Source organism: Neolamprologus multifasciatus, chromosome 3, assembly GCF_963576455.1.
Source record: "Neolamprologus multifasciatus chromosome 3, fNeoMul1.2, whole genome shotgun sequence".
NCBI classification, from domain to species: domain Eukaryota; kingdom Metazoa; phylum Chordata; class Actinopteri; order Cichliformes; family Cichlidae; genus Neolamprologus; species Neolamprologus multifasciatus.
The window spans coordinates 43,524,806-43,551,786 of record NC_140441.1 but is presented as its reverse complement, the minus strand read 5'-3'; the positions used below and the strand labels follow the sequence as shown (position 1 = coordinate 43,551,786).

Below are 26,981 nucleotides of genomic sequence, written 5' to 3'. Positions count from 1 at the left end.
AACAGGAAGACCTTTAGCCACAAACCACTAAGTCACCACGAACATTACACACGCCATGCAACATGCATGTTATGCCCATATATCCTTAATTCTTCCATCTTTGTACATAGTATATAGTAATTCTGTATTTTGTCTTGTAGTTTGTCCTCCAGCTCGCACTGGAACAGTTCGCAGCCAAGTGTGAAGCGGTGGGAATGAGAATCAGCACCTCCAAATCTGAGGCCATGAGCCTCAGAGGGAAAAGTGTGGAGTGCCCACTCTGGGTCAGGGACAAGTTCCTGCCCCAAGTGCAGAGTTTAAGTATCTCGGGGTCTTGTTCACTAGTGAGGTGAGGTGATATGAGGTGCTCCGGGCACATCATACCGCACTGCTAAGTACACTGCTAAGCAGTATATTATTACACATTAATACTCAAATATACTCACATATACATACGCAGATTATACTTTCATTCAATTCAATTCAATTCAATTTTATTTATATAGCACCAAATCACAACAACAGTCACCTCAAGCCGCTTTATATTGTACAGTAGATTGTACATGCCATCCATGCCCTCTATATATGTACAGTATATATAGGTATATATGTGTGTGTATATATATATATATAGTCAAAGGAGCTTGCAAAGCTAGCAGCTTGCAGAGCTTGCAAAGAAAAGCGTCTGGACTTCTTTAAGTTACTTGAAGACGTTTCACCTCTCATCCGAGAAGCTTCTTCAGTTCTAAGGTCAAATGGTGGAGAGTCCCAGATTTAAACCTAGTGGGAGTTTCCCACGGCAGAGGGAAAAAAAAGGACCCCCCGATGATCCTCTAATCGCCTGAGCCAAGGTGTGAAACTGGGTGTGGGTCCCAATCAGCCAGAGTTTCGGGTGAGTTCATTGTGAAACCTGGCCCCACCTTATCATGCGAATTCCTGAGGTCGGATGGCCCAGGATGTGAGTGGGCGTTAAGGCGTCTGGGAAGGGAACTCAAAACTGGATTATAGATGGCAGAGAGTTGGTGTCGTAAACCACCGCCTCTGTTCAAAGATGGTCGCTCACAGTGGACATAGATGGCTTCTTTCACTCCTCTTTCAAACCATCTGTCCTCTCTGTCCAAAATGTGAACATTGGCATCCTCGAAAGAGTGTCCTTTGTCCTTAAGATGCAGATGGACAGCTGAGTCTTGTCCTGTGGAGGTGGCTCTTCTCGATAGAGAAGATAAATATATCTATCTATCTATATATATATATACTCTGAATAACTACAAATATTCTCATTTTGACTGTATAAATACATTACAATAGGAATGAACAGGTTATAGTACAAAAAAAATTACATTTGAAAAAATTGTAAAAACAGGGTGTATTTTGCTGTTAGACCATCCATTATGGCATCATCCTTTTATGAAGGCAGTGAGACTTTTAGCTTTTCAGGAAGATCCCCCCCACCTCTACCCCCACCCTCGCATTAGGGTCTAGACTCTTGACCCATAGACATTGCTTTTAATGAGAAGTGGAAATGAATGTGGTGAATGGGAGGTGCAACAGTGTGATTTTGAAATGGTAGACATCCATGACATCAGCGGAGGAAGGAAAAGGTTCAAATAACAGCAATGAAATGTTTGCCTTAAAGTCAGTTTTTTAATTTTTTTATTTAGCTAATTCTGATTGGTTTGACAGAGGAAGGACTGCTTTCAGGTAGCTGATATAAAGAGTTAAAACAAGAGTATAAATAGTCAGCACTCTTCCTGGTTGGATCTTTGCTAAGGTTCTTTTTAGAAGGTAACACAACTCCAGTTTTAATTAGAATTGAGTACCTAACTACACTATACTACACTATAATCAATGAAGGCCCAGAGAGTCTCATGATGTGAATAACTCAACTCACATGAATCTGTTAAGAATTGAAATTTGTCCTTTTTAAATAACACATATATGGTTGTATTCAACCTGCTTTCTCTAACTCCTTTCAACTTTGACTTCAATTGTGACGAACTGCATAGTAGAAAAATAGAAACACTGAAGAAAAATTGTTTCTCTTTGTGAATCTGTTATCTTGATATGCGTCTTCCCCTCTGACTATCTTACCCTACTTGTCGCACTAATGTAATGTTTGAGTGTGCTGTGCTGAATGTAGTCCTGAATGCAATTGTGCACACAGCAAACAGAACAGCGGTGTCAAGTGACAACAGGCATACAGAAGCGCGTAGCCGAAAGACACATTGAGACTAACTGAAGCTCATAGTAAATGGTGTAAACATAATTTTGGCCTGAATAGACCTCCACAGACCGACATCTAGCAGAACGCAACGGCCAAATCAGATGAAGAGCATCAACACCACAGAACTAAAGCCGCAGCTTTGTCCCAGCTGAAGTGCAGTTCACAGTTCAAAAGGTGCATCACATACTGTCATATGCTCAGTTTACACAGAGAGTGGGCTTACGAATATAATTTTGTCACAAATATAGTTCTCATAGCTGCAGCGAGAGACTGTCATGACATTTACACCTTCTTTTCCCCTCTGGAAATATTTATTATGCCTACAATAAGCTATTGGAGATGATTGTGTCTCTTTTAACATTTTTTGTGAATGAGTCACAGCAGTGGGTAAATGTGAACACTTTCCACCTACCAGCTGCCCTTTCAACAGCAGTTTACAGCTGTTTTTAAATGGTCCTTTTATGGTAAGAAAAAGTATTCAGCAGAGTGCTTTATACATTTCATTGTGCTTAATTCATTGAATTCAGGTAATTCTCATTTTCAGTGATTTATAGCCTCCTTCTTTGGATTGTGTTTAGCATAGATACTGTGAAGAGAATTTACACTCTTCAGTTTTTGTTTTTAAATGTGGGTATTGGCTGTTTAACCACAGGATGTTTCAACACTGCCAAGGGCTAAAGTTGTTGCAACAAGGAAGAGAGTGTTCTGCTTCTCAGCTTAAAAGCGAAACAGTTTTGAGACATTAACTTTCAGTATACACAAGATAGTTCCACAAGAATGGGTTTATATTTTATATGGGTTTATAACTATTATATGAAGCTATTTTCTTTTCTAGTGTATCTACATCATGTATTTTATTGCAATCAAGTACAAGTATTTCGGCAGACCTATTTTCAATATTTTGCAATTCTTGTCACTCTTGATTCTGTGCACAATGCATAAATATCTTCCTTTAGAACATGAGCAGATTTTGTGGTGGGGTTTCTGAGTTGTCAAGTTTTTCTGGAGTTTAAACATCCTCTAATAGTAAGAATTCCTGCAGCTTTTACTGCCATCTAGTGTAGCATGCCTTCACCTTCACTGCGGTACAGCAAATTATTACAATAGCCAGAGTGTTAAGGTACTGCTGTGGTGTACTCAAGTTGCAGTTTCAGTGACTATTATTATACCACGTGAAGTAACCACAGTGGCAAAAGATGGTTGTCAGAAATTTCAGAAGTATTACAATCAAGGAGGACTTTAAGATGAAAAGCCAATATGAAGTCTGCTTTCATCCAAATGTTCCCTCAATTATTGTTTTGATGAACATGTCAATGAGTTTTCCATTAATTTGTCCTAATAGGGTGCGATGAGGGAGTAGCACAGCATGAGTATTGATACTTTTGTTAGTGTTCTGAAAGACTGCACAGCCTAACATCAGGCCTTTTATCCCCATTGATCTTAACATACCAGTCAGGAGATTTACTGATGATTTACTCCCATTTGCACATCGTGCAGCCCTGAATGACAGTAAACCACAATGTTGCTTCGATTCTTTCAATAGTAGACCTCGCTGATGACACCACTACAGTAACCATGTAAGTACTTAACTAAACACATAAGAGGGCTTATCTGACTACAAATAAAGGCAAGTAGATTTACTTTACTTTATTTACTCAAGTATTTAAAAAATATACCTGGATAGTGCAGTGGTATCATTACTGTCTTCGGAACAATAGGCCAGGCTTAACAAATTCTGTGTCAGTGTTTTGGTTGGGTCGACTACTGGAACAAGGTGTATATTTACAAGGACTGATAATATGAAGTTGGTTAAATGCTACTATGCCAGCCAACCCAATAAGAGAGGTTATATATGTGAGAACTATAGATGAGTAGAAACCGGACATCCAAAATGGCCAAGAAGCATCCTTTTAGCTCAGCAACATCAGCTGAAACTACTATCTAAGCTAGAGATCCAGAGGTTACAGCACAGTGGGAACAACAGTGACCATTATAAATATCATGAGGCAACCTGGCCAACCATCCCAGCTACCAGTATCACTGAAACCAATGAGCTCATACAAGCCACTGCCACAGTAATCCCAGAAGCAATTACATATAAGATCAAAGATGCATATAGACGAAGCCCCTGTGGAGAAGGCTGGAAGCCACAATCAGGGAAATCCTGAAGGATGTTCATCGGTTTACTGAAGTGCTGAAGGGTTTGCAAATTTATCTGTTTTGATTTAGCCTCAGAACATCAATATACAATAATCAAGTAGACCCAAAGATCCTTTGCATCAGTGGCCATGCACTCAGCACGGCCTTGTAAGCCATGTCCTGTGGATGCCAGTTTATGGTCTACAGAGACCTCTTGTGGACATTCTGAAATATTGCTTGTGATGAATGAACTACCCCAGCAGAAGGTGATGCTATTGTTATTTATGTAGTTATTCACAACTTTGCTAGTTTACTACACACACGCAGGTGTTCTGTCCATAGTATGCACGTGATGTCAGACCTTCTGGGACACGCCCACCTGTCGGTCAAAAACAGTAGTGAGGTCTGCCCTCAAACCATCCTCTGAATGTCTTTGAGATTAACTTAGTCGAAATGTCACATAGTTGCTCTGCTATCAGATTCACTCATCAATGTTTATTTGCAGCTACCAGAAGGACCCAGAGTACAGAGTACCTCCCTTACAGGTCAAATTGCGTAATAACCCCTTCTGTCAGTGGCAACTTCTTTAAACTGTAGGAATTATTTGCAGTGTAAAAATACTCAACTCTCATGGCATGACATTAAAGTAATAAATTAATACTACTGGAACCTTTCTGGTCAAAGTCCAAGTCAACAAAAGATAAGATTTGTGTTTGGTAGTTGGTTTAAGCTAGATATGTAGCCCTTAACTTTGCTTTAATAATAAGCAATTTCTTGTTCTTCACCTCCCACACAGCGCCATTATTTTACCCATCCAGACTGAAAATACATCTAGCTGTCTGTACTTTGAACGCTTGCATCCTGGCAGCAGTGTTAGGTGATGGATTCTCTACAAGTTACATGTAGAGGTCACCGAAATGGAGCTCTGGGAGAGACGTTGCTATTTTCAGGGATTTAAATAAAGCTGCTGGGGCAGAATATGGATCACAAGTCTACAAAATTCATAGTTTCTCTTCATTTCTCCATTTTTTTCTCCATGGATGGATGATCCAAGTAGTCTTGGCTAGATACCCCCCCACACCAAAAAAAAACAAAACAATCTTTTGTCCTGGAGTAGATCTGACTGTCCACTGATTGGTTGTCACAATGGAGTAATGTTTTACCTGCCAGGGTAGTCACTTGACTGAAAACTATAGATTAATGACAGTTAACCAAACTTCTTTACTGCTGCAGTTTTCTGAAAAAAGACTAAGGCCACACTTGTATACCCCCACATTTCAGCTGGTGGACCTAAGAGAAGACCACAGCAACCTCCCAGAGAAAGAAACACCTAAGATCACAAAGGCAGACATTCAACAATTAGTGTCCTGAATTAAGAACCAGGACCTGATGATCCATACCTATTGGCTGGATCTGAAAGGCTGAACAAGCTAATGGTACACCATGTTTGCCTAGAGACACAAAGAGGGCTGCCAACAACAGACTGGCTAACACAGGGCAGAACAATCATAATCATGATGGATCCCCACAAAAGTACAGCATTATCAAACTCCCAGCAGATTGCCTGCCTCTCCACAACATGGAAGCTCATCTCATTGCATTGTAGCAATCAAGTTGAACATGATCACATCTCCGAAAGGCACTGAAAATAACAGCAAAGGGTCAAAACAGCAGCTCCTGGTGGATAGAGCTCTAAGGCCAGGCAGACCAACCTGAGCATTACCATCAACTACAAGAACTCAATACCCTACAAATGGTTACTGGGGTGCTTTGCCTCGTATAAGGCTAATAGTGTGCCAATAACATTGATCAGGAACTCGGTGGGACTGTGGAATACAACACTCGAGGCCAACTCGAAGGCAGTGACACAAGTCACCATCAAGTGGGGAATATACCAAGATGATGCACTGACCCTGTGGCTGTTCTGTGAGGACTCAACCTCCTAAAACCATCTCAACACTAAGAGTGAATACAGATATAGATTCATCAGTGATTTAGGAGTGGAGTGACATCAGCCACCTCCTGTAAATAGATGACATCAAGCTCTATGCCAAAATTGAGTGAGACATCAACCGCAACCTCGAGCAAACCACTAGTCTGAGAGCATGGTACTCTAATGGGGTACGATGTGCTATGAGGTTTTAATGATAATATAGGAGCTGATTATTTGAGACCTTGTATGTGATGGTATTTTCAATTCTGGACTTCAAAGGGTGTCAAAGAAGAGTAGTCAATTTGGGAGAAATGTGCTCTTTTGTTTCTAGTCCCTGTCAGTACTCTTGCTGAAGTATTTTTGATGAACTGAAGGCTTTTCAATGATTTTCACGCCTCGCCGGCTTAAAACAGAATGAACTGGGTTCTGTTGTTCTTGATATGTGTAGGCTGTAGCCGAAAAGCTGCAGTGTGTAAGTTGGCAGCCGCAATAAAGTGTGAACATGTGGTCGGGTCGAAACTTCGGTTGGGCCGAAACCAGTGTCCCAATCCTGGGTTTTGGCACCACTACAAATGATGCCCCACAGACTTTACCACATGTTCGCACTTTTCAGTACACTTCTTTATTGCGGCTGTTGTGTTACACACTGGGCTGCACCTTTTCAGTGGATGCACATATTATTCACATAACTGCCATGAATTTCTTAGTTCTGCCAAAAAAGTGATTCCAATGCTAAACATTCGTTCTGCATGACCTTTCTGCCAGCTAACTTGCGCCCCACCTGTCAGAATTCTGAGCCCCACTAGTGGGCCGTGCCACAAACTTTGAGAACCACTGACATAGAGGCAGTTCACCAAATCATCAAGCACTTAAAGAAGCATTTAAGTGCTACCACTGCATGCCAAATATCCTTGGGCAAGATACTTAGAAACACCTTAGAAAAAAGTGCTTTTGTTTAAGTGGGCCACAGTACTCTTGACTTTGGGAGTGGCTGGTGTACAGGAACATCTGTGCTAAATATCGACTAGAAGTCTCCAAAGCTCCAATGGGAGACAGCACCAAAGGGGGTTCAGAAAACCAGGGCTAAGGTCATTTGGGCCTTTGAGTTCCAGAGAGGCAAGCAGCTGCTGGCCAACCAACCACATAGTGGTTGACAAGATGTGCCAATGCCAGTGGACAGCAACAGGAAGAAGGAGTGTGGGACAATAGAGAATTATCAGGAACTAAAGTAACAACTGGAGCAGACGTGGCCCAAAGTGGTCCCAGTGGTTATAGAAGCATTATGAGGTGTAATTTCCAAAGTGGAAGAGGGGCTCAAGCGGATTCCAGGCACAAGCAGATTCCTGGTACTGGACAGAGACATCCTGAACAGTCTTGTCCTATATACAGCTAAGATACTGCACAAGACTTTCAAACTCCTCTGGTAGAGGACCTGGGCTTGAGGGACTTGCTATACCTTCAGCTACAGCAACTAGGTTAACCAAAGGAAATCAACTGAAGTAACTCAGTTTCCTGGGCATGTCCTTCCTTTTTTCATAGAAGTAGAAAACTGTATCTTCTATGAATTGAGTGTTGTACAACCACAATATATTTTGATATGATAAAACATATATATCAATGTTTTGATAGTTTATTGTTTTTGAGAGCTAAAGTTTGACTGAATAAAAGTCTGTTATTTTGCCCTGTTTGCCTTTTGGATGGGACATGGTCCCTGGGCACTAAAATGGTCCCTGGGCAGTAAAATAAAAAAAATTATTCTGTTCATTTAGAGTCAGTATTTTCATCATTTTCATCACTCATGACAACAATTAGTTCAGGCCATGGATCTGGTCTACTAGCACAAACAGAACAACATAAAATGTTTGTGTTTAAGTGTCAAGAGGATTCTTGTGACGTATACATCTGGGAAACCAAACAGTCTCTGGCTGAGCAAATCACAGGCCACAACTCTTTCATCTATTTACACCTACAGTCTAAAGCCACTTCTTCAATGATGATGATGTACACATGGACCGGGAGCTCCCTGGACTGGGAGGTAAGTTCCTTTTTTGATCCCAGAAGGGAAAAAATAAAAATAGTACAGTAGCCTAAAATAAATGAAGTTAAAGAAAAAGGGTCACAGGCACTTAGTAAGGGTCTTATACTATGAGAGACTGCAAAAATATATATGCACAACAAGAGAGAACTGTGAATTTCATTGATAACTAATATGTACACCATAAATTTAAGAAAAACAGCTGCATGAAAGTATAATGGAAATATATGTGGATTCAAACCCCATGTCAGCAGACACAGAATACACAACCACTGGATCACTAAGAGTAAAGTGAATAATGACTGCACCTCCAAGAACTCGGCTGTTAAACTCCTTAAGTTTGCAGATGACACCACCATCATTGGACTCATCAAGGATGGTGATGAGTCTGCATACCAGCAGTAAGTTGAGCGGCTGGTACTCTGGTGCAGTCAGCACAATCTGGAGCTGAACACGCTTAAGACTGTAGAGGTGACAGTGGACTTCAGGAGACATCCCTCAACACTGCTCCCCCTCACCAGATCAGACAGCCCGGTGTCGACTGTGGAGATCTTCAAGTTCCTGGGTACCACCATCTCCCAGGACCTGAAGGAGACCAACATCAACTCCATCCTCAAAAAGACCCAGCAGAGGATGTACTTCCTGAGACAACTTGGGAAGTACAGTCTTCCACAGGAGCTGCTGATCCAGTTCTACACGGCAATCATTGAGTCTGTCCTGTGCTCCTCCATCACAGTCTGGTATGGTGCAGCCACTAAACAGGACAGGAGCAGGCTGCAGTGAACTGTACGGGCAGCAGAGAAGATCATCGGCACCCCCTGCCCTCCATCCAGGACCTGCACCTCTCAAGAACCAGGAAATGGGCAGGGAAAATCATCACAAACCCCTTCTAAGGTTACGCTCTGAGAAAATCAGTACTGCACTACCTAACATCAGGGTTTTTATCCCCATTGATGTGCATTGAGGTTTTCCTTTTCAGTCACCTTTTTCACTCACTATGTGTTAATAGACCTCTCTGCATTGAATCGTACTTGTTATTAATCTCTGTCTCTCTTCCACAGCATGTCTTCTATCCTGTCTAACTTCTCTCACCCCAACCGGTTGCAGCAGATGGCCCCGCCCCTCCCTGAGCCTGTTTCTGCCGGAGGTTTCTTCCTGTTAAAAGGGAGTTTTTCCTTCCCACTGTCGCCAAAGTGCTCATAAGAGGTCATTTGATTGTTGGGTTTTTCTCTGTGTGTATTATTGTATACAATATAAAGTGCCTTGAGGTGACGGTTGTTGTGATTTGGCGCTATATAAATACAATTGAATTGAATTGAATCTAAACATACCAGCCAGCAGATCTGCTGATGCTGCTGCCCATGTGCAACACAATAAACCATGACGTGATGCTTTGAGGGTAGCATTCTGAGGATGTTTTGAGAATGCTGATAATGTGCACTTTATAACATGCTCTGTGGTGTCAAATCTAACATTTTTATTTTCAAACTGGCAGACATCTGGAGACTTTCCGTGTAGTCTTTGCGTGTTCTACCTGTGCCTATGTGGGTTCTCCCTTGGTCCTCCACAGTCCGGAGACAAACATTGACTGATGCAAAAAATGCCATAGGTCGAGGTCCAGAAGCTGGACACCTGCTGCCTGCCACGTCGTCGCCACACGCCACTCAGTGGCCAGATGCCAGATGGCTGATGCATGTCACCTGCCACACTGCTGCCCATCACACTGTAGCTTTATGCCGGACAGCGGAACCTGCCACCTGTTACACTGTTGCTGAATGCCGGGCACCTGCCGCTGGACACCTACCGCCTGCCACGCCATCGCGGGACTCCGGACAGCAGACGCTGGACACCTATTTTCCCCCAGAGACTTTCAATTATCACCAGTGTGGGACCACCTAAATTCCTTTGGTTCTGTCAACACCGTCCTCCTGCTGGCGAGCTTTTAATGCACATCAGGGTAATCAGGATTATGTGTGCTCACTCCTCTGCACTCCTTTGCTCTGTTCATGGGGCATCCACGTACTGAGCTGCACAAGCTCCCCACTGGCAATGCCCAGTTTGTCAGTAGCTCAGACACCTGCTGCCTGCCACATAGGACGCTAGACACCTGCTGGACGCCAAATCTTAGAAGCCAGACTCCTGCCACTTGCCACACCATTGCCAGACACCTGCAGGTTGCCAAGCCATCACCAGATGCCAGACACCAGATGCGAAACGCCAGATGCCAGACGCCATATGGCAGACGCCAGACGCCAGACGCCATACGCCATACGCCAGACGCCAGATGCCAGATGCCAGGCGCCATATACCATATGCCAGACGCCAGACGCCGGGCACCTGCTGCCTGCCACGCCGATGCCAGACGAAGGACAAAAGCCGCTTGACACCTGCTGCCTACCACAATGTCGTCTGATGCCAGATGTTGGACTGCTACTGCCTGCCACGCGTTGCCGCTGGATGATGCATGCTGATGGCTGCCACATACTGATGGATGCCGGGCAGCAGACACCTGTCGTCTGCCACGCAATTGCTGGATGCCGGACGGCCAGACACTTACTCCGGACACTAGATGCTTGATACGGAGACCTTCCATTGTCACCAATGTGGGACCACCTAAGTTCCTTTGATTCTGTCAGCTCCAGCCTCCTGCCTTGCCACCTGAAAGGGTTCATCTCCATTGCCGGCCACCTCCACCCGCCTGGGTCAACATTGCAGACATAGAGCTCAGTTACAAGTACCTGAGGATCCCACAGGCAAATGGGAACCATGAGGAGGTCGCTCAAAAACCACCAAGTACCTGCAGAGGGCCAGGCAAGTCCTGAGAAGTCAGCTGAACAGTAAGAACAAGATTTCACCCCAAGTCCAGCACCCTGAGGCTGTATGCTAAGGGGAAGGAAGGAGGCCGGGGACTGGTGAGTGTCAGCACTACGGTTCAGGATGAGACAACAAACATTCACAAAGTAAGATGGCCCCAACCGACCGCGTGCTCAGTGAATATCTCAGGCAGTAGAAACCTGAGGAAGAGGAGGCACCATCATGGAAGGACAGGGATTTTTTTTTTTAAAGGCTGGTGAAACTGTTGGGGATTCAAAATTTTAAAATTAAAGGCACACTGAACCAGCATGGCGATCACAGCATCTTGAAGTGACATGCCATCCCATCCAGTTTGCATTTAGCTGGACCATCATTTACTTTTCAACAGGACAATGACCCCAAAAGCTCATCTGGAGAATGCCAAGAGTGTGCAAAGCAAAGGGTGGCTATTTTGGAAAATCTAAAACATGTTTTGAGTTATTTCACACTTTTTTGTTTGCTACATAATTAGGTGTTCATTCTCAGTGAAGGCATGAAATCTATGAATCTACAATGTAAATAAAGAAAAGAAATTAAATGAGAAGGTGTCCAAACGTTTGACTGATAGTATATGTGTGTGTGTGTGTGTGTGTGTGTAAAACATGCCTCTTCAGCTATAGCATGTAAGTTAACCAGAGGAAATAAAATAAAATAAAATTCCCGGAGATGTCGTTCCTCTTTTCATAGAAGAGCTGGGTGTTACCATTGCAGTTGTGTTTGTCATTTTTTCTGTACATTTATTCATATAAACGTGAAATATATATTACGGTCTCAAAAAATTGCAAAGCTCTCATCCACCCTAAACTGAGCTTTGTTTTAAAGTTGTGTCGACTGCTTTAGCCCCCCCCTCCCCCCAAACAAACCCTGTAATAATATAAGTCAGTTGTAAATTTAAAAATCAGAGTAGCACTAATAATTGAGCCTCTTTGTTTAATTAATTTTATTAAAACAGCACTATTAATTCAGCGTGTCAAACGAGATGTGCTGAAACAGTAGAGCTGAAATGCACACCGGAAGTGCTTTTTGCCTCTTTTTTTTAAGGAGGCGGGTTGTACCGGTTATTGTGCTATAAAATGTGCGCGTCTATCAACCGTTGCGATTTCTACATTTCCCGCCATGTGAATGGACAGCAAACATATATGTTTGGACCCTCTGGCTTACTGAACCTTTCCGCGAACAGCAGGCACATTATGTTAACAGCGTGACGGCAGCATCGGTTTTTCGGTGAGTGTTTCACGCTCGTACATCACGTTAGCTGGCACTGTGTTAGCTTACCGTGATGAGACGTGATATTCGCAGTCGCTGTAGTTACGCGGTGATAGCAGCTCTCCTCTTGTCTCTTGTACACCTTGAAACGTGCGTCTACCGAGTACAAAGTGATGCATCACTATCGAGACTAACCGCAATGTTCAACATAATATCCCCTCGTCCAGTGAAGATCATATTTAACGGGAGTTTACCTCTTTGAATAATGTAGTTACTACAGTGTAGTAAGTAACTACTGAACCAGATAATGAAGAAAAATGTGTTTTACAGTCTGGAGTGAAATGAACTCGGGCTGAATGTCTTTGAGTAAATAACCGAATTTAACCAGGTAGTACTTAGTTGAGTCTGACAATGGCACATACGTTTGGTTTTGTGGCGTGAATGGCTGCTGCCATGTGCGCACATGGTCAGATTACAGTAAGAATGCCCCTGTGACTCGATACGGAAGCCATGTAGGTGTTACACGCACCTGTACTGTGCGATAGTAGTGTGTCTGCGTATTGACCTTCGGGCTTTGTGTTTCAGCCCATTGGGGTGAAAATAAAATAAAATAATGGGCACATAAAAATAGCACGTCTCTACTTTTAGTCAGCTTATGTCAGCACTTAATAAACTGTGAAATTTTCAGTTCATTTTTTATAATTGAATATTCTGTTTGTTTTTCTGTTTGATTATTAGTAAGTTTGTGTTATCATCTTTGTGGGATTCTTTTGTACTTTTAGTTGCAGTTACTTTTTAGATACCCTGAAAGACCACAATTGGTCACCTTGCAGGAATCTAGTGTCTGAGCTTCTGATGGTGAGACGGTGGAATATCTTCATCTGTCTGAGGAATCTGCTCTTAGTCCAAATGATTTACATTCCCCTGTGAGTGAACACAAAGAGGTCCAGGAAAGAAGAGAAGTATGTGCCTATTCAATAGACACATCAGTTCAATAGACAGGCACATCAGTCCTTTCCCTTTCCATAGTTATGGTTCTAATTGCTTTTAAACTCTTACATTTTGGGAGCTGTGTGTCAGAAGGGGTTCAGTTCCCTCAGGGTTTGTTGTACGTTGATTACACTTAAATACAAGACGAGACTTGACAGATGAATGTTATACTGTGTGAGGTTTAAGGACCAGATTGTCTAGACTTAGGATTTGTTATTACAGACAACAGAAGCAGCTTGTGACAAACAAAACTGACTCTGTAGTTCCCAAATGTCTTGACCTAATTTGGCCCGATTGGTTTGGTTTCATTTATTTGATGTATTTTCACTGAGCGTAACCATTTATAAGGAAGAGTTGCGGTTTTTTTTCTATTCTTGACTTAAAAAAAAGATTCATGCTTGCACCATTTCACCTACAGAGCTTAGTTGCTCCTGACCTCAGCTGTTGCTGTAGCTCCTTGTGCTGTATAACTCTGGAGGTGTGTGTGAAGGAGCAGGACAGAATACCATTACGGCTTTTTTTATGGCCCCAGCATCTCGACATAGCTAGCCCGAAGGTGTCTTTAAGATGTTTATTGATGTCTGACAGTGAAAGAAATAAAGCGTGTGTGAATGCATTACTTAAGTAAATTACGTATATTGGAAAGCCTTCGTTACAGTGTTTTGAGTAACTTGGATATCTGGAGACAGATTAGGTTTTGTCCCAAAATGACAAGGACACAAATATTGCTTTGCTGTTGCTAGGAGCAAAATAAATGCATATTAGCCAACATCAGCTGTTATCTTCAACACTCATATCCTGTTTAAATGCCTCCAAGCTCTCAAGCTAAACACCCAGAGTATGGTACCAACTTCTGACTAATACTCAAATTATAGCTTCACCCCAGGGAGTGACTGCCTCATTGTAGCTGCTGGATTTGAAGCCTAGCTGTGTGTGAGCTGTGTTGGGCAGTTATTTACTTAAAGTTCACAGACCTGGGAGTGTCTACGACTTGAGCAAAATGCCCCTCTTATCCTGCTTGTCCTACTTGTTTTTGAAGGTGAAAGAGGGCCGGGCACACCTTCATAATAGAGACGACAGGGCAACAGACTAGAATATTAAATGAGTCGTCAGCTCTTATATGTAAACCTGCCAAAACATTTCTTTAGGTTGTTTTTGGGCTTTATAAATTATTTTACTAATTGACGTCCAGCTTTTATTTATGTTTGTTGTTTTTAAGTGTTTCTGTCCTTTCGTCGCCCTACACATGTAATTTCTTTCTTAGTCTTACAAGTTTAGGCGCTGACAGTATCGTGTTTGTGAGCGATCTGCAGTCTCTTCATTGGTCGGGTCCTGTGACCGGAGCGTTTGATTATGTAAAGGGGTCCAGGGGTCATTATCTTAAATGACCCCTGGACGTGTTTGTATCACTGTGTCCTTGATGGGACACGTGGCACACCCAACACCGAGCGTACAGAGAACAGTGTGAAACTTGTAAATTGTACCTCTAGATGTTTTTAAATAACTTTGAAGGTGCCGCCAGGTAGTCATTGTCAAACCGCAGCATGGCGATCATTTTTACCTGAATGTCTTTCGCAATATGCTTGAAAATATGAAGCTGGCAGCTTTTTATGGCCCCATGACTTTAGCCTTGTTCATGATTTACCAGTTCAGTTTAATTAGTTCTGCTTCGCTGCTTAAAAAGTCCTGTTTGGTTGGACTGTAACGATTCTGACCAGGCTGATTTAGTGGATGATGGCTTTTGAAAGCTCTGTCACTGAGGGAAGAGGGCAGAGGATGTTCAACCAACTGTCTCACCAGGGAGGAAGCACACATGGATTTTTAGCTTATCTAACAAAGCGAGGAGTAGACCGGCGTATAAACCCAGCCATTTATAGACGATCAAGGACACTCATAATAGTGAGGACCTATAACTCAACTGTAACAGTGTTTTTTTGGTCTGTCACACCTGCCTTTGTTGGAAGGAGGTGTCAAAAGAAGTTTTACAGATGAAAACCAAACCACGACAAAGAAGTGTAAATGAAACTCGGTGGGGGGGGGGGGGGGGGGGGGGGGGGGGGGGGAAGAATAGACCATACTACATCCTCCTTCACAGCTGCATAACAAACAGCCTGGTCCTCCAGGAAATCAACGCTCGCTGCTTCTGAATCTGTCTCTTGCCTTATTAGAAAGAAATACTACTGTGCTGTAAAACTAAGAATTATAGCTGTATGAATAAGAATGAGACATCCTGTCATAAGGATTGCCAAAGTCACCCTGATCCTTGACACAACACAGTATTAGTCAAGACTGGATTAGGGGAACATTACGAGTATTTATGGTAGTGAGAGAGAAATTAAACATGCCAGTGTCAGATTTTATGGCCACTGAAACACAGTCTGTCCAAACGGCAACAACAGGCATTTAATTAGGCACAGGGTGTTAGACTGACTTCCCTAAGGGGCCCAACAGGAACTGAGAATCAGGTCGGAGGTCACACATGTAGTTTATTGTCCTGCCTTCATGTGACATGTGTGACTCATATTGCTTTTGTCATGTCTCTGTGGTCTGGGTAAAGCATTCAGTCAGTCATCCAGAAGCAGCATCAGTGTTTTTAGTTAAGCAACATTATTGCATTCTGATTACACTCATAAAAAAGTTAACCATGCAGCCAGTTTTAAAGCCTGAATATGATGGCATCTGCAGTATGGGGCCTTTTAATAAAACCAAATATATCCTGATGTAAACGAGGTATCCTTTTTTTTGTTCTTTGAACATCACAACCCAGTAACCTCTCAGCCGTAAATGGTTGATGGGCTGTTGTTGTCACACTGTCAGGTGGGCAGGTGGTGCGGAAAGAGTAAATGAAGAGCAAATCCCAGCAGGTTTATAGTCTTTAGTGCTGTTTCTGTTATTATCCTCCCATGATGAATGCTACTGTATCTAAAAGATAAAGTATCGTCTTTGTTGCTTTATTGTTTGGATATGCCCGCCCAGTATTTACAGCTCTGCTTTTAATTTAGTAGCGGCATGAGTGATGTGGTAATGATTATGTCAGCCAGTGAAGTACATTTTCATTACCATTACAGAAAAGAGATGAATATTGTGTATTCAGTTTAATGTTTTTGTGTTTACTGAATGTAAAAAAGTGAGTTTAGAAAACAAACAGTGGAGCAGCCTTACATGTCCTCCTGTGAGTGAGTGGAAATGGCTTTTTCCAGTGAGAACTCGATACCTGTCTGTCCTCCCCGAGGCTGTACTGCAGTAATTTGTGTGTACACAAGGTGTGAAGTCAAATTCATGACTAATGGTGGACACATTGGAGAGAGGCTGAACAGGTTTCCATTGCCATCGCCTCTATTGAAAATCGTTAAATTGCACTTAGTCAGTAGAGGTGGGAATCACCATACATCCCACGATACGATATTATCACAATACTTAACACACAATACGATATTATTGCAATTTTTAAAAATATTTTGCGATATTCAGATTCTGTACATAAAGGTAAACTTTATCAATATTCATTTTCTCTAATATCAAAGTCTCACACTCAGTCTTTCTCTCATTTCAGTTTTATTGTTGACAAACTGAACGGTTTGTATTACAGTCTAGTCCAACTTAACTGAACGCAACCATCTGGTACAATTATAGCTATTCTGAACTATGCAGTTTATGAAAACTATGCAGCCCATTCAGCAACTGAAGAATTTGAAAGTAAATTAAAACAAAATATAATTTTACATTAAATAAAAAAGTTTTAAACTTAATTAAAATAAAACACGTCTTAAATTAAAATAAGTAAACTGTCATGTTTATTGCTGCCAAAAAAAGGATCAACATGCTCTGAAGTCGGAGCACAAAAACCTTTTTTGTAACAAAATATCAATTTCTGCTGTCCCTGTATCGATACATTATTAGCAAACAAAATATCACGATACTACACAGTATCGATTTTTTTCCCCCACCCCTAATGCAGTGCTGCCATCTTCTGTTTCAGTCCGTTATTACACTCTTAAATCCTACTTATTCCTGCGTCTTTTGTGATCTTACAAAGCTTCAAACGACGCGTCAACTGTTAAATCAGTCGTCGACGATTTTAATAGTCTACGTAATCGTGACTAGTCGACTAATCGTGGCAGCCCTAGTGGAAATGTCTTTTTCCAGTGAGAACTCAATACCTGTCTGTCCTCCCCGAGGCTGTACTGCAGTAATTTGTGTGTACACAAGGTGTGAAGTCAAATTCATGACTAATGGTGGACACATTGGAGAGAGGCTGAACAAGTTTCCATTGCCATCACCTCTATTGAAAATCGTTGAAATTGCACTTAGTTGTGTTGTTTAATTAGATGTGTGCACTCCTGTCATTCATGGCTGCTTACACAGCTGCTAGGTCCATTCTTATGTCACATGACGTGGTTAAGTCAAAGTAACTTTAACCCAGAAAGTAACAAGGAATGTCAAAGTCATTTTACATGCTGCAGCCCACTTTGATCTCAAGTGGGAGTGAAACTCTGCTTTATGTCACAAGCAGAAGTTTAGATACATATTTAACCCCTGACACAGATGGAGAGAAGTGTGTCAACCGTGACAGATGTTGACAGATGATAACCGAATGTTGCTGTAGTAAATGGAAAAACAAATCTGTCAGTAAGGCTTAAATTATAAGATGTAAAATGTGTGGCATGTATGTACCATACAGCGTCTCTAGAGCCGGTTGTATTTGGCCAGCCCCTCACAGCCTCTCGCCAGTATTTAAACACATTCCTGCATTACTTATGAGTGAAACCTTGGCAGAAGAGTGTCGCGCACACAAACAGTATTTTTTCCTGACTTTGGAAACGTGGCTGACCCTTTTTCCTCTCCCATTGGCCTTAGAGTCTCAACAAACTCCGACACCAGGATGAAGCGACGAACAGACGCCCCTCAGGACCGGTGAGTTACACAAACAGCAGCAACTTTCACTTCCCATTCGTTTTGCTCTCAGCCACAGTTTCTGCGTGACACCTAAACATGTTTTGTTGCATAAGGGGACAGAAGATTTCACCAATATTCATGCACCATCCCTTTCCCCCATCTACAGATACTACATGGTGGGACTCATGTTCTTCATTCTGGGCCTGGGAACGCTGCTGCCATGGAATTTCTTCATGACAGCTTCACTGGTAAAAACAAGACTTGTGCTGGGTTTTCAGTGATAGTATATTTTGTATTTTATACGTCAGATGTAGATTTGTTGTCGTATTTTTGAATGAAAAGCCCTGTGTTTGTGGTGTGTAGTACTTCCAACGTCGACTAGATACAGCAGAATCGAGCAACGGGACCGAGGTCGTCCGCAAAGAGTACTACTTCAACAACTGGATGACTCTGCTGTCTCAGCTGCCTCTGCTGCTATTTACCCTGCTCAACTCCTTCCTCTACCCGAGGTCAGTGTGTTAAAGCGCTTTCAAACATGCAGATCATCCTTTCTCATGATCTGGCTGCACTTGAACATGTCACCTTTATGTCTGAATCAGCAGCCTAGTTATTTGTCTTTAATGGCAGTAGGAATCTGATTATACCTAATAACATGTTTCTCTCTTTTAACATAACACAAGTCTGAAGGTCATGCAGTCACATTAATGAACACATCTTTAGCCCAAAAAACAGATAATGCTGGGCTCACACTGTGCAATTTTTGGCCCATTTTGAGTCGTGCGACCGTTTTGGCGATCGGCCTGATTTTGGCCTTCATCGTGCATCGTGCATCGTGCATCGTGTAGTATACGTGGGGTAACGAGAAGCGATTAACACCTCACGACCAGCTCGCGATCATCAAACGCTTGGTCGTGAGGGTGTCACCGCAGTTTCTCACACTGCACACATGCAAACACAAATGTCAGCGAAAAAGACGGAGTAGCACGGCGGTGCAGCATGTGATCTGGACACAAGCGATGGAGGCACTTGTAGAACTTTGGAAAGCTCATCCGAGCCTTTTCGATGTGGCCTCACAAAATTATCACGACCACAACAACCGTGAAAATAGTTGGATGGACATTGCTGCTCAATCACAGCTGCCTGATCATGTTTTTCATTAGCAATTTAGCGAAGTTGATGGCGGTGGTGTGCGTGTCTGTGTGAGTGAAAGACAGAAGGGAGAGCGAGGGACAGAATTTCTGTTATAACCTTCATTTTATGGACGCACAGTGTGAGCACTCAGGTCGCATCAGAGCATCGGATCGTATAGTGTGAGACTCTGCATCGTGACCTACGAACTTCCAACCCCTGCGAGTCAATCGTACAGTTTGAGCAGGAGCTGAATCGCGCGACTGAAAAAATCGCACAGTGTGAGCCCGGCATTACAGAAAGCCTTGTTGCCATGGTGTCGTGAGAAATCTCTGATCCTATACTATATTATTTGTCACATGAACTTTTCTCTTCCTGCTGCGTGAATGTCTGCCGCTCTAACAGACGGATGTTTATTGCCTATTAGAGGACGACGATGTGTTGAAGTTAATTTGCTTCGACACATCGTCGTCCTTACAGGATGTCTGTTTCCCGATGGTGCTCTGTAAAAGTATACTCAGACTGTTGCTCTGTGGTATATTTTATGATCTGCTAGATCCTTCATGGTTAACTGTGTTGTAACTGTGTGTTTCAGGATATCGGAGGCGATACGTATCGCAGGTAGCCTTGTTTTCATCCTGCTGCTCTTCATCCTCACAGCAGTTTTGGTCAAAGTGCCCATGGAGGAAGACTGCTTCTTCTCGGTCACCATGGCTACTATCTGGTTCATCAACTGTAAGTCAGCGTGCTTCTATGTATATGTGGGAGACGGATGTGTTTGAGTGATAAGATGCTACAATAAAAGCCCCCTTTTTTTCCTCCCTCGTCAGCGTTTGGTGCCGTGCTGCAGGGCAGTCTGTTCGGCCTTGTGGGGATGCTGCCTCAGAAGTACAGCAGCATCTTTATGAGTGGCCAGGGCCTCGCTGGGACATTCGCTGCCATCGCCATGCTAATAGCCATAGGAAGTGAGTCACTTACATCCACACAAGCTTCCAGTGGGCTCCTAATCCTCAGTTGCTTGGTAACCAAGGGCATTGAAAATCAACGGGAGCAATCAGCATGACACCGCACACCACACTGCTTTCAAAGAAACCTGAGCACACTTGGTTTTGTTGGACGTTTATTTTTGTCTTTTATTTCTGTCCCAGAATGCTTCAGTAACTCTGCTTTGTGTGCGTTTGTCACTCAGGTAAAACGGACCATGAAACGGCAGCTTTGGGTTACTTCATCACACCGTGTATGGGGACGTTGCTCACACTCTTCAGCTACTTGGTGCTGCCACGCCTGGTCAGTCAGCTGTCCTCTCAGCATAACTGCATTACCCACAATCCATCTGACCTCACCTATACAAACTCTCCACACACACTATCTGAAAGCAGATAGGGGCTGTGTCCCAATTCAGGGTCTGCACGCTTGAAGTACGCGCACTACGTGTACTACGTACGGTGCGTACTATAAGTACGAGAAGTGCGGAAGTGAGAGGCTTGTGAAATGGGACGGTCTAGCCTTCGTCGCGCTGTTCAGGTTGCCTAGCAACCATGATACTAACCGCGAGAAACATGAAATTGTGTGACATAAATAAAGGAGAAAAAATGTTTTGTTGATCATTCATTTATGTCATGACATCACTTTGATTAGTTGAGTATCTGAGGCTGAAACCACAGGACTGTAAAACATGATTGTTGGGCTTCATTTCTGTACTGAACAGTCATTTAAGATTAGTTAGTAAATAACAATTAGCTCATGTTCTTCATGAGACTAAAGTCATCTCACTGTGGTAATGTAAATATAATATGGCCAATATTATAGTATTGTCAGATTATTATTATTATTATTATTATTATTATTATTATTACATATGTATAAGTGACATCATATTCAGTACTTACTTTTGACAGTTCACTTTTCGGCCGCTCCCTTCTGCCGTATTTTGCGGCAAAATTATCCACACCCACCGCCGCGCTATGAATTGTGGGATATATGGGACCACGAAGCGTGCACCGGACCACGCTTGATATTTGGGGAAATCTACTGCGCATTTGGAGTATGCATTTGAAGTGCACTTCGAATTGGGACAGCCGTCGTCGCGTGGCGGTGACGTAATCGCACTTAAAATGCGTACTTCAAGCGTGCAGACCCTGAATTGGGACACAGCCAGTGTGTGTGGAGAGTTTGTATGCAGATGAACCTGGATGTGGGAATTTGTAGCATTTTTCGACTGCAAGTGTCAAACTGTCTCTGAGTAAACAGAATAAAGTATATAAAGATGGATGTTGAACACACAGTGGTTTTGGACTTTGTATCACAAGTGCTCACTGGCATCCTAAGTGAATCCATTATAGTATAAACTTGATTACAAAACCCAAAAACCTAATGTTTATTATATTTTGATATTTCAGCTGCTTGACTCTTGTGTTGTGTTTTTGTTTTCATGCAGGGGTTTGCTCAGTATTATTTGAAAAAAAGCAGCACGTATGAGGCAGACACCACAGACGAGCTGCTGAAAGGTAAGCTTTGGCTACACAAACAACTCTTCACCATCCCTGAATGAATGCCATTCCTTTCCAAGCTGCTCCACACGCTGAACACCAGAAGCCTTAAAATCTGTCCGACGTTGCTGCGACAATGAGCGAACGTTTGTTTGCTTTTCGACTCAGTTCACAATTCTGTCCCTCGCAGTCTGGTTGAATCAAATCAATTCAGTGGAACATTATCTCATTAAGTCAGTTGACCCTCTGTTTATCCAATTAGACGGTGCCTAACAAAGGTGGGTTTGTGAGGCTCACACAGCCTCCTGCCTTTTTATGAATGCTAAAAAGCCCATAGAGGTCCAATTAGTCATAATTCACTCAACCAGATCCCACATTTGAAACCTTTGAGCACATTTTGAATAATAATGTTTTTGTGTGAAAGTGAAACAGCGGAAGTGATGCTTTATATACATTCAATTGCAGAAAGCAGCATTGTGGAAAATGGCAAGCCGGCCGGGCACGTTAACGGATCAGCAATCGACAACTCGGCCAAAGGTAGCAGCGTCGCAGAGGCCGAGCCGAGGTCTGATGGAACCAAGCAGGCCTTCTTGCCCCTGGAGCAGGTGGAGGGGGGGCAAGCCAAGGCCTCGGTTTTAGAGGTCTTTAAAAAGGTATCCTCGTGTGGAATGATATCACAACGTTACTAAAATGGAAAGAAAGTCCAGTTTTATCCGAGATCGTTTTGTTAGTCGTCGTTTTGATTTAAGCTGAAACAATTTAGATCAGTTCATTGTATACAAATATTAAAATACTAAATAAATAAATCCATGTTCTCGTTTTCAGGTCTGGGTGATGGCGTTCTGCGTCACCTTCGTTTTCACAGTCACTCTGTCTGTGTTCCCTGCCATCACCGTAGATGTGAAAACCACATCCAAAGGAAAAAATTGGGGTAAGACCGAACACTCGCTTCAGTACAGCTGCGTTCAACATCCATTTAGCAGATGGCAACAAATATAGTGCATCTCTTTTGTAGCCTTCCTATCGCGATATAAAAATGTATCTTTGTACTCATTCTTTCTTCAGAGAGCTATTTTATTTCAGTGTGCTGCTTCCTCATTTTCAATATTAACGACTGGCTCGGCCGGACCATCACCACAAAGATACGCTGGGTAGGTTTCCATATGTCATTTATGTTTCTGTCTAGACTGGACTTATTATATTTCATCAGCAAAAAACTGAGCTGTTCTCATTCTTTCATTCATTCATTCATTGTTTGCTTTTTTTTAATATGACAAATATGTATGTGTATATAGCAAATATGAAACAAACAAGGAGGAAAATCTTTTACTGTGTATTGATGCACAAAATTGTGCTTAAATGCAGATTTTAGCACGTTATACAAAAGCTTTTAGCACAAACGCCCAGAGCGCACTCACCACAAGACTTGTCATTATGAAGCGACTCCCAAATCCAGCTGAATCCAGATGAATGTGTTATCCTGAGCTGGAGGTTTCTTCCTGTTAAAAGGGGCGTTTTTCCTTCCCACTGTCACCAAACGCTTCCTAAAAGGAGGTCGTTTAATTGTTAGGGTTTTTGGTCACTGGTGCTAAATGACGTAGCCACGTATTTGCTCCAGTAAGCTTCAGACAGCAGTAGGTGCACTGCATCGTCTTGTAGTGAAATTATTTTGGATTACCTGAATGAGCGTAAATCAGAATACTAGCATGCTTTTAACCAGTTTCATGTCTTCATGTATTCTCCTACATCTCTCCTCTGCAGCCCTCTAAAGAGTCCCGTCTCTTCCCGGTGCTGGTGATCTCCAGAGTCGTGTTCATCCCTCTGCTGATGTTCTGTAATGTCCAGAGCCGCAACTACCTTCCTGTTTTATTTGAACACGACGCAGCATTTTCTGTCATCATGGTTTTCTTCTCTCTGTCCAGCGGCTACTTCGTCTGCCTGTCCATGTCCTACGCGCCACAGTGAGTACAGCGTCGACGCATTCAGAGGTTACACGATCACTCCGCAGACAGCTGCAGGACTGTGTTCTGATTCTTGTCACGTGGACGTGTTTTGGTTGCTTATTATTGGAGTTTGGGACCAAAAGATTTACAGTTTTTAAACAGTGTTGTGTTGTTTTGGGGCTCATGATGTGTTTAAGGAGTCTGTAACAGCTTAGTGTAATCGCCTTTTACAGCTTCTGAAATTCATCTACATGACGGTGGTGTAGTCTTTCAAATCTGTATGCCCGTTTTAGACACAACTTTGTATGTGGAAGCATGGAAATGTTCACACATGCAAAATTACCCCTGAGTTATGAATCATGCTGTTATGTTAGTGAGTCATTCTAAATCCATGGGTTTGTGCTTTGTGTCTGCAATCAGCATACTGCCACGCCTCATGTACCCATGTAGGGGAAAGGTTTCATTTAAGGCAGCGGTCCCCAACCTTTTTTGCGCCACAGACCGGTTTATGCCCGACAATATTTTCACGGACCGGCCTTTAAGGTGTCGCGGATAAATACAACAAAATAAAACTAGTACCGGTACCGAAAAAAAGAAGATTTATTCATAACACACGTAAAAAGACCCAGGAAAACCGAGTTAATGATAAAAACGATAACAAAATAACGCTGAAAACCGATAAAAACCCTGAAAACTATACATTTCACGCCTGAGCCTCAACTCTCGCGGCCCAGTACCAAACGACTCACGAGGCCCGGGGGTTGGGGACCGCTGATTTAAGGTGAAGTGGAAAAAGTGGCGAGGATACTGTAAGGAAGACATGAAGACTTATTTGTGTACCAGGAGCAAAAACTGTAACAAATAACAACAAGGAAAAAATGAGATATGAGTACAGATTTTAAGGTGAAATCACAGAAATATGATTGCACCTTGTTATGCACACTTGAATGCGTTCTTGGGCTGTACCTGGATCACATGACCAAAGGGCACAGCAAGCTGAATGTCCACTAATGATTGTAGTGAAGGAGACCTGAAGCCACTGTGTGCTTTTTCAATGTTGTTGTAGTTCCTGAAGATTAAATACGTGATGTCTGCCTTCAGGTTGGTGGAGCCTAAAGACGCAGAGACTGCAGGAGCCCTCATGACCTTCTTCTTGGGTCTGGGTCTGTCCATAGGAGCTGCCCTGTCCTTCCCCCTGCGGAAGTTGATCTAGTTAAACACACACGAAGAGGAAAACGAATGCCCCCGTCTGGCCGACCTTTCTGTTTTTTCTTTTTCTTTTTCCTGTTTCCTGCTTGCCTGGAAATGTGCGCCACAGTGAGACTGGAACAGTCATGGCTGAAGAACTGCTACTGTTTGGGAATTGTTAGCTTCACTTCGAAAAGAGAAAGGGAAATGCTTCGTGTTACTGAAAAGAACTGCTGCTCATGTTACCTGCTGCTAATCTGAGAAACAGGTTAGAAACATTTCCAACGTGGGAAGTCTTTTTTTTTTTTTCCCTGATCACTGTTGTGCTTTTCTACATTTTGAGGTTTATTTATGTTTGACTGTTTTATTTCTGGGCATTACCCTGTGCCAATAACTTGTAGATAAAGGGAGACTGAGACTGATTTTTACGGCGCTCAGAAAGACTTTTGTATGATATACTGTAGGTCTTTTTTTTTCCACAGCTGAGACTGTGATATTTTCCTTTGTATTGAGGACTTGGCTGATGAGTTTTTAGACTGAGTTGTTTTTGTTTCCTTCTGTTATTTCTGTAGTTTCTCTTCTTCAGGCCAGCAACTCCATAGTTTGAGCTGATGCTGCCCTCTGCTGGTCAAGTTTGAGCTGACTTTTTTGAACCTGAAAAGTTCTAAACATAGGAAATACTCAAACTGTTTGCAATCAGGATGTAAAATGCTACTGAATGGCAGGGAGATGGTTTATTTATTTGTTTTTTCAGGTAAATTAATTTTCTGTAGCTGTAACACAGGAATCATTTGTTACTTTTTACCAATTTGAACTGTCAGATACTGGCCTTTGTAGACGATTGTGCCATGCTTCGCTTCCACACTGATTTTATAGTACTTCTCTTTGCTCAAATGTATCGAAATGAACTGTTAAATTTTTTTTTTTAATGTTACACTTGGGTTACGTACACTGAAGTGCTCGACAAGTCTCTGTTTTTGTTATCTTTCTGTAATTGAAGATTATAGAACGATGATGTGTTGAAATGTGTCGTTTCAAAGTGAGCGAAGGGCCGAGAGCTCAAGCTGGGAGAAACATTCAAGTTGTTTTTTTTTTTTTAAATATTTTTTTTTTACTTGATTTATGCTGGATTGTCGTCATCTTTAAATAGGAACCTAAAATAAGGCAACGTTTTTGCAACGTTGTGTCAATGCCACTTCAGCAGGTGTGCGTTGTGTTGCAGTGGAAAGCAAAGCGTGGTAATCAAGAACAAGAATGTCTTTACTGTTTTCTATAAACAATCTAAACTGACTTGAAGTGAAGGCGTGCGTAGTTCTCAGGCAGTGTGTAGCTCCACGTGACGGGCCTTAATAATACAACCCAATTTAAAATATTCATGTCTGCTCTGCAATACATTTGGTTTTGTGTTCTACATCCTTCTGTCTGACACATTGGTACATGATGTGCTCAACAGGAACAGATTTTTACTGAATTACTTGAGGGAAGGGACTTCATGCCTCTGTGTATGTGTGTGCGTGTGCGAATAAACTTATTTGACAGGTTGTGTGTTTGGTGTAGATTGTTCATTTGTATGTACAGTTACAGTCAGCAGGATCTTTTTCTACATCCAAAATAACAGGTAAGGGATTTGCTACAGTGTACATGTAAATGTAGTAAAAAAAAAAAAAAGTCTACCACACAAGGTCCCTATTTGTCTGTTGTAACAATGCTTCGTGGTAATAAATCTTGATAAATCTTACACTTTTAAAGTCTATTTATTTCCCCTTAAAGTCTGAAAGAAGACACATTAGCTATTTAACCATTTATACATGTAAGAAACATGGACCTCAGAGTGACCGTGAAGGCAACTTTGAGCCTGTGTTTGAGCAACTGAATCAAAAGTAGCCAATTTTTTTTAACTGAAAAATAAACATTACAGCAGAAGAGCTTTAAAAAGGAAGAAGCAGGGGAAATAAAGGTTGGCTGTAAACAATGACAT

At 42.3% G+C, this 26,981-nt stretch overlaps 1 protein-coding gene and 1 long non-coding RNA gene across 2 annotated transcripts in view; both read left to right on the top strand.

The window, feature by feature from the left end:
- The first annotated feature begins 797 nt into the window (after positions 1–797).
- Positions 798–26,981, top strand: part of LOC146523309 (uncharacterized) — a 431,764-nt gene continuing 405,580 nt past the window's right edge. Inside the window, exon 1 of the long non-coding RNA XR_014871249.1 lies at positions 798–941. This is a non-coding gene — a long non-coding RNA (uncharacterized LOC146523309). The remainder of the gene's footprint in view (positions 942–26,981) is intronic.
- Positions 12,222–26,520, top strand: LOC146523321 (equilibrative nucleoside transporter 2-like). Its single transcript, XM_085143751.1, has 13 exons — positions 12,222–12,387; positions 18,217–18,273; positions 18,422–18,503; positions 18,619–18,764; positions 19,979–20,118; positions 20,214–20,348; positions 20,573–20,670; positions 21,821–21,890; positions 22,338–22,525; positions 22,698–22,803; positions 22,938–23,023; positions 23,634–23,833; positions 24,917–26,520. Exons 2-13 carry the CDS (start codon positions 18,242–18,244, stop codon positions 25,026–25,028), a joined length of 1,395 nt encoding a protein of 464 aa, XP_084999877.1. The 5' UTR covers positions 12,222–12,387; positions 18,217–18,241; the 3' UTR covers positions 25,029–26,520.

Bases quoted from the DNA above. Each gene is read 5' to 3' on its own strand.
- LOC146523321 (XM_085143751.1), top strand. From the start codon at position 18,242: ATGAAGCGACGAACAGACGCCCCTCAGGACCG. The intron at 20,671-21,820 runs GTCAGTCAGCTG...GTTTTCATGCAG, and splicing joins ACTTGGTGCTGCCACGCCTG to GGGTTTGCTCAGTATTATTT. The intron at 23,834-24,916 runs GTGAGTACAGCG...GTCTGCCTTCAG, and splicing joins TCCATGTCCTACGCGCCACA to GTTGGTGGAGCCTAAAGACG.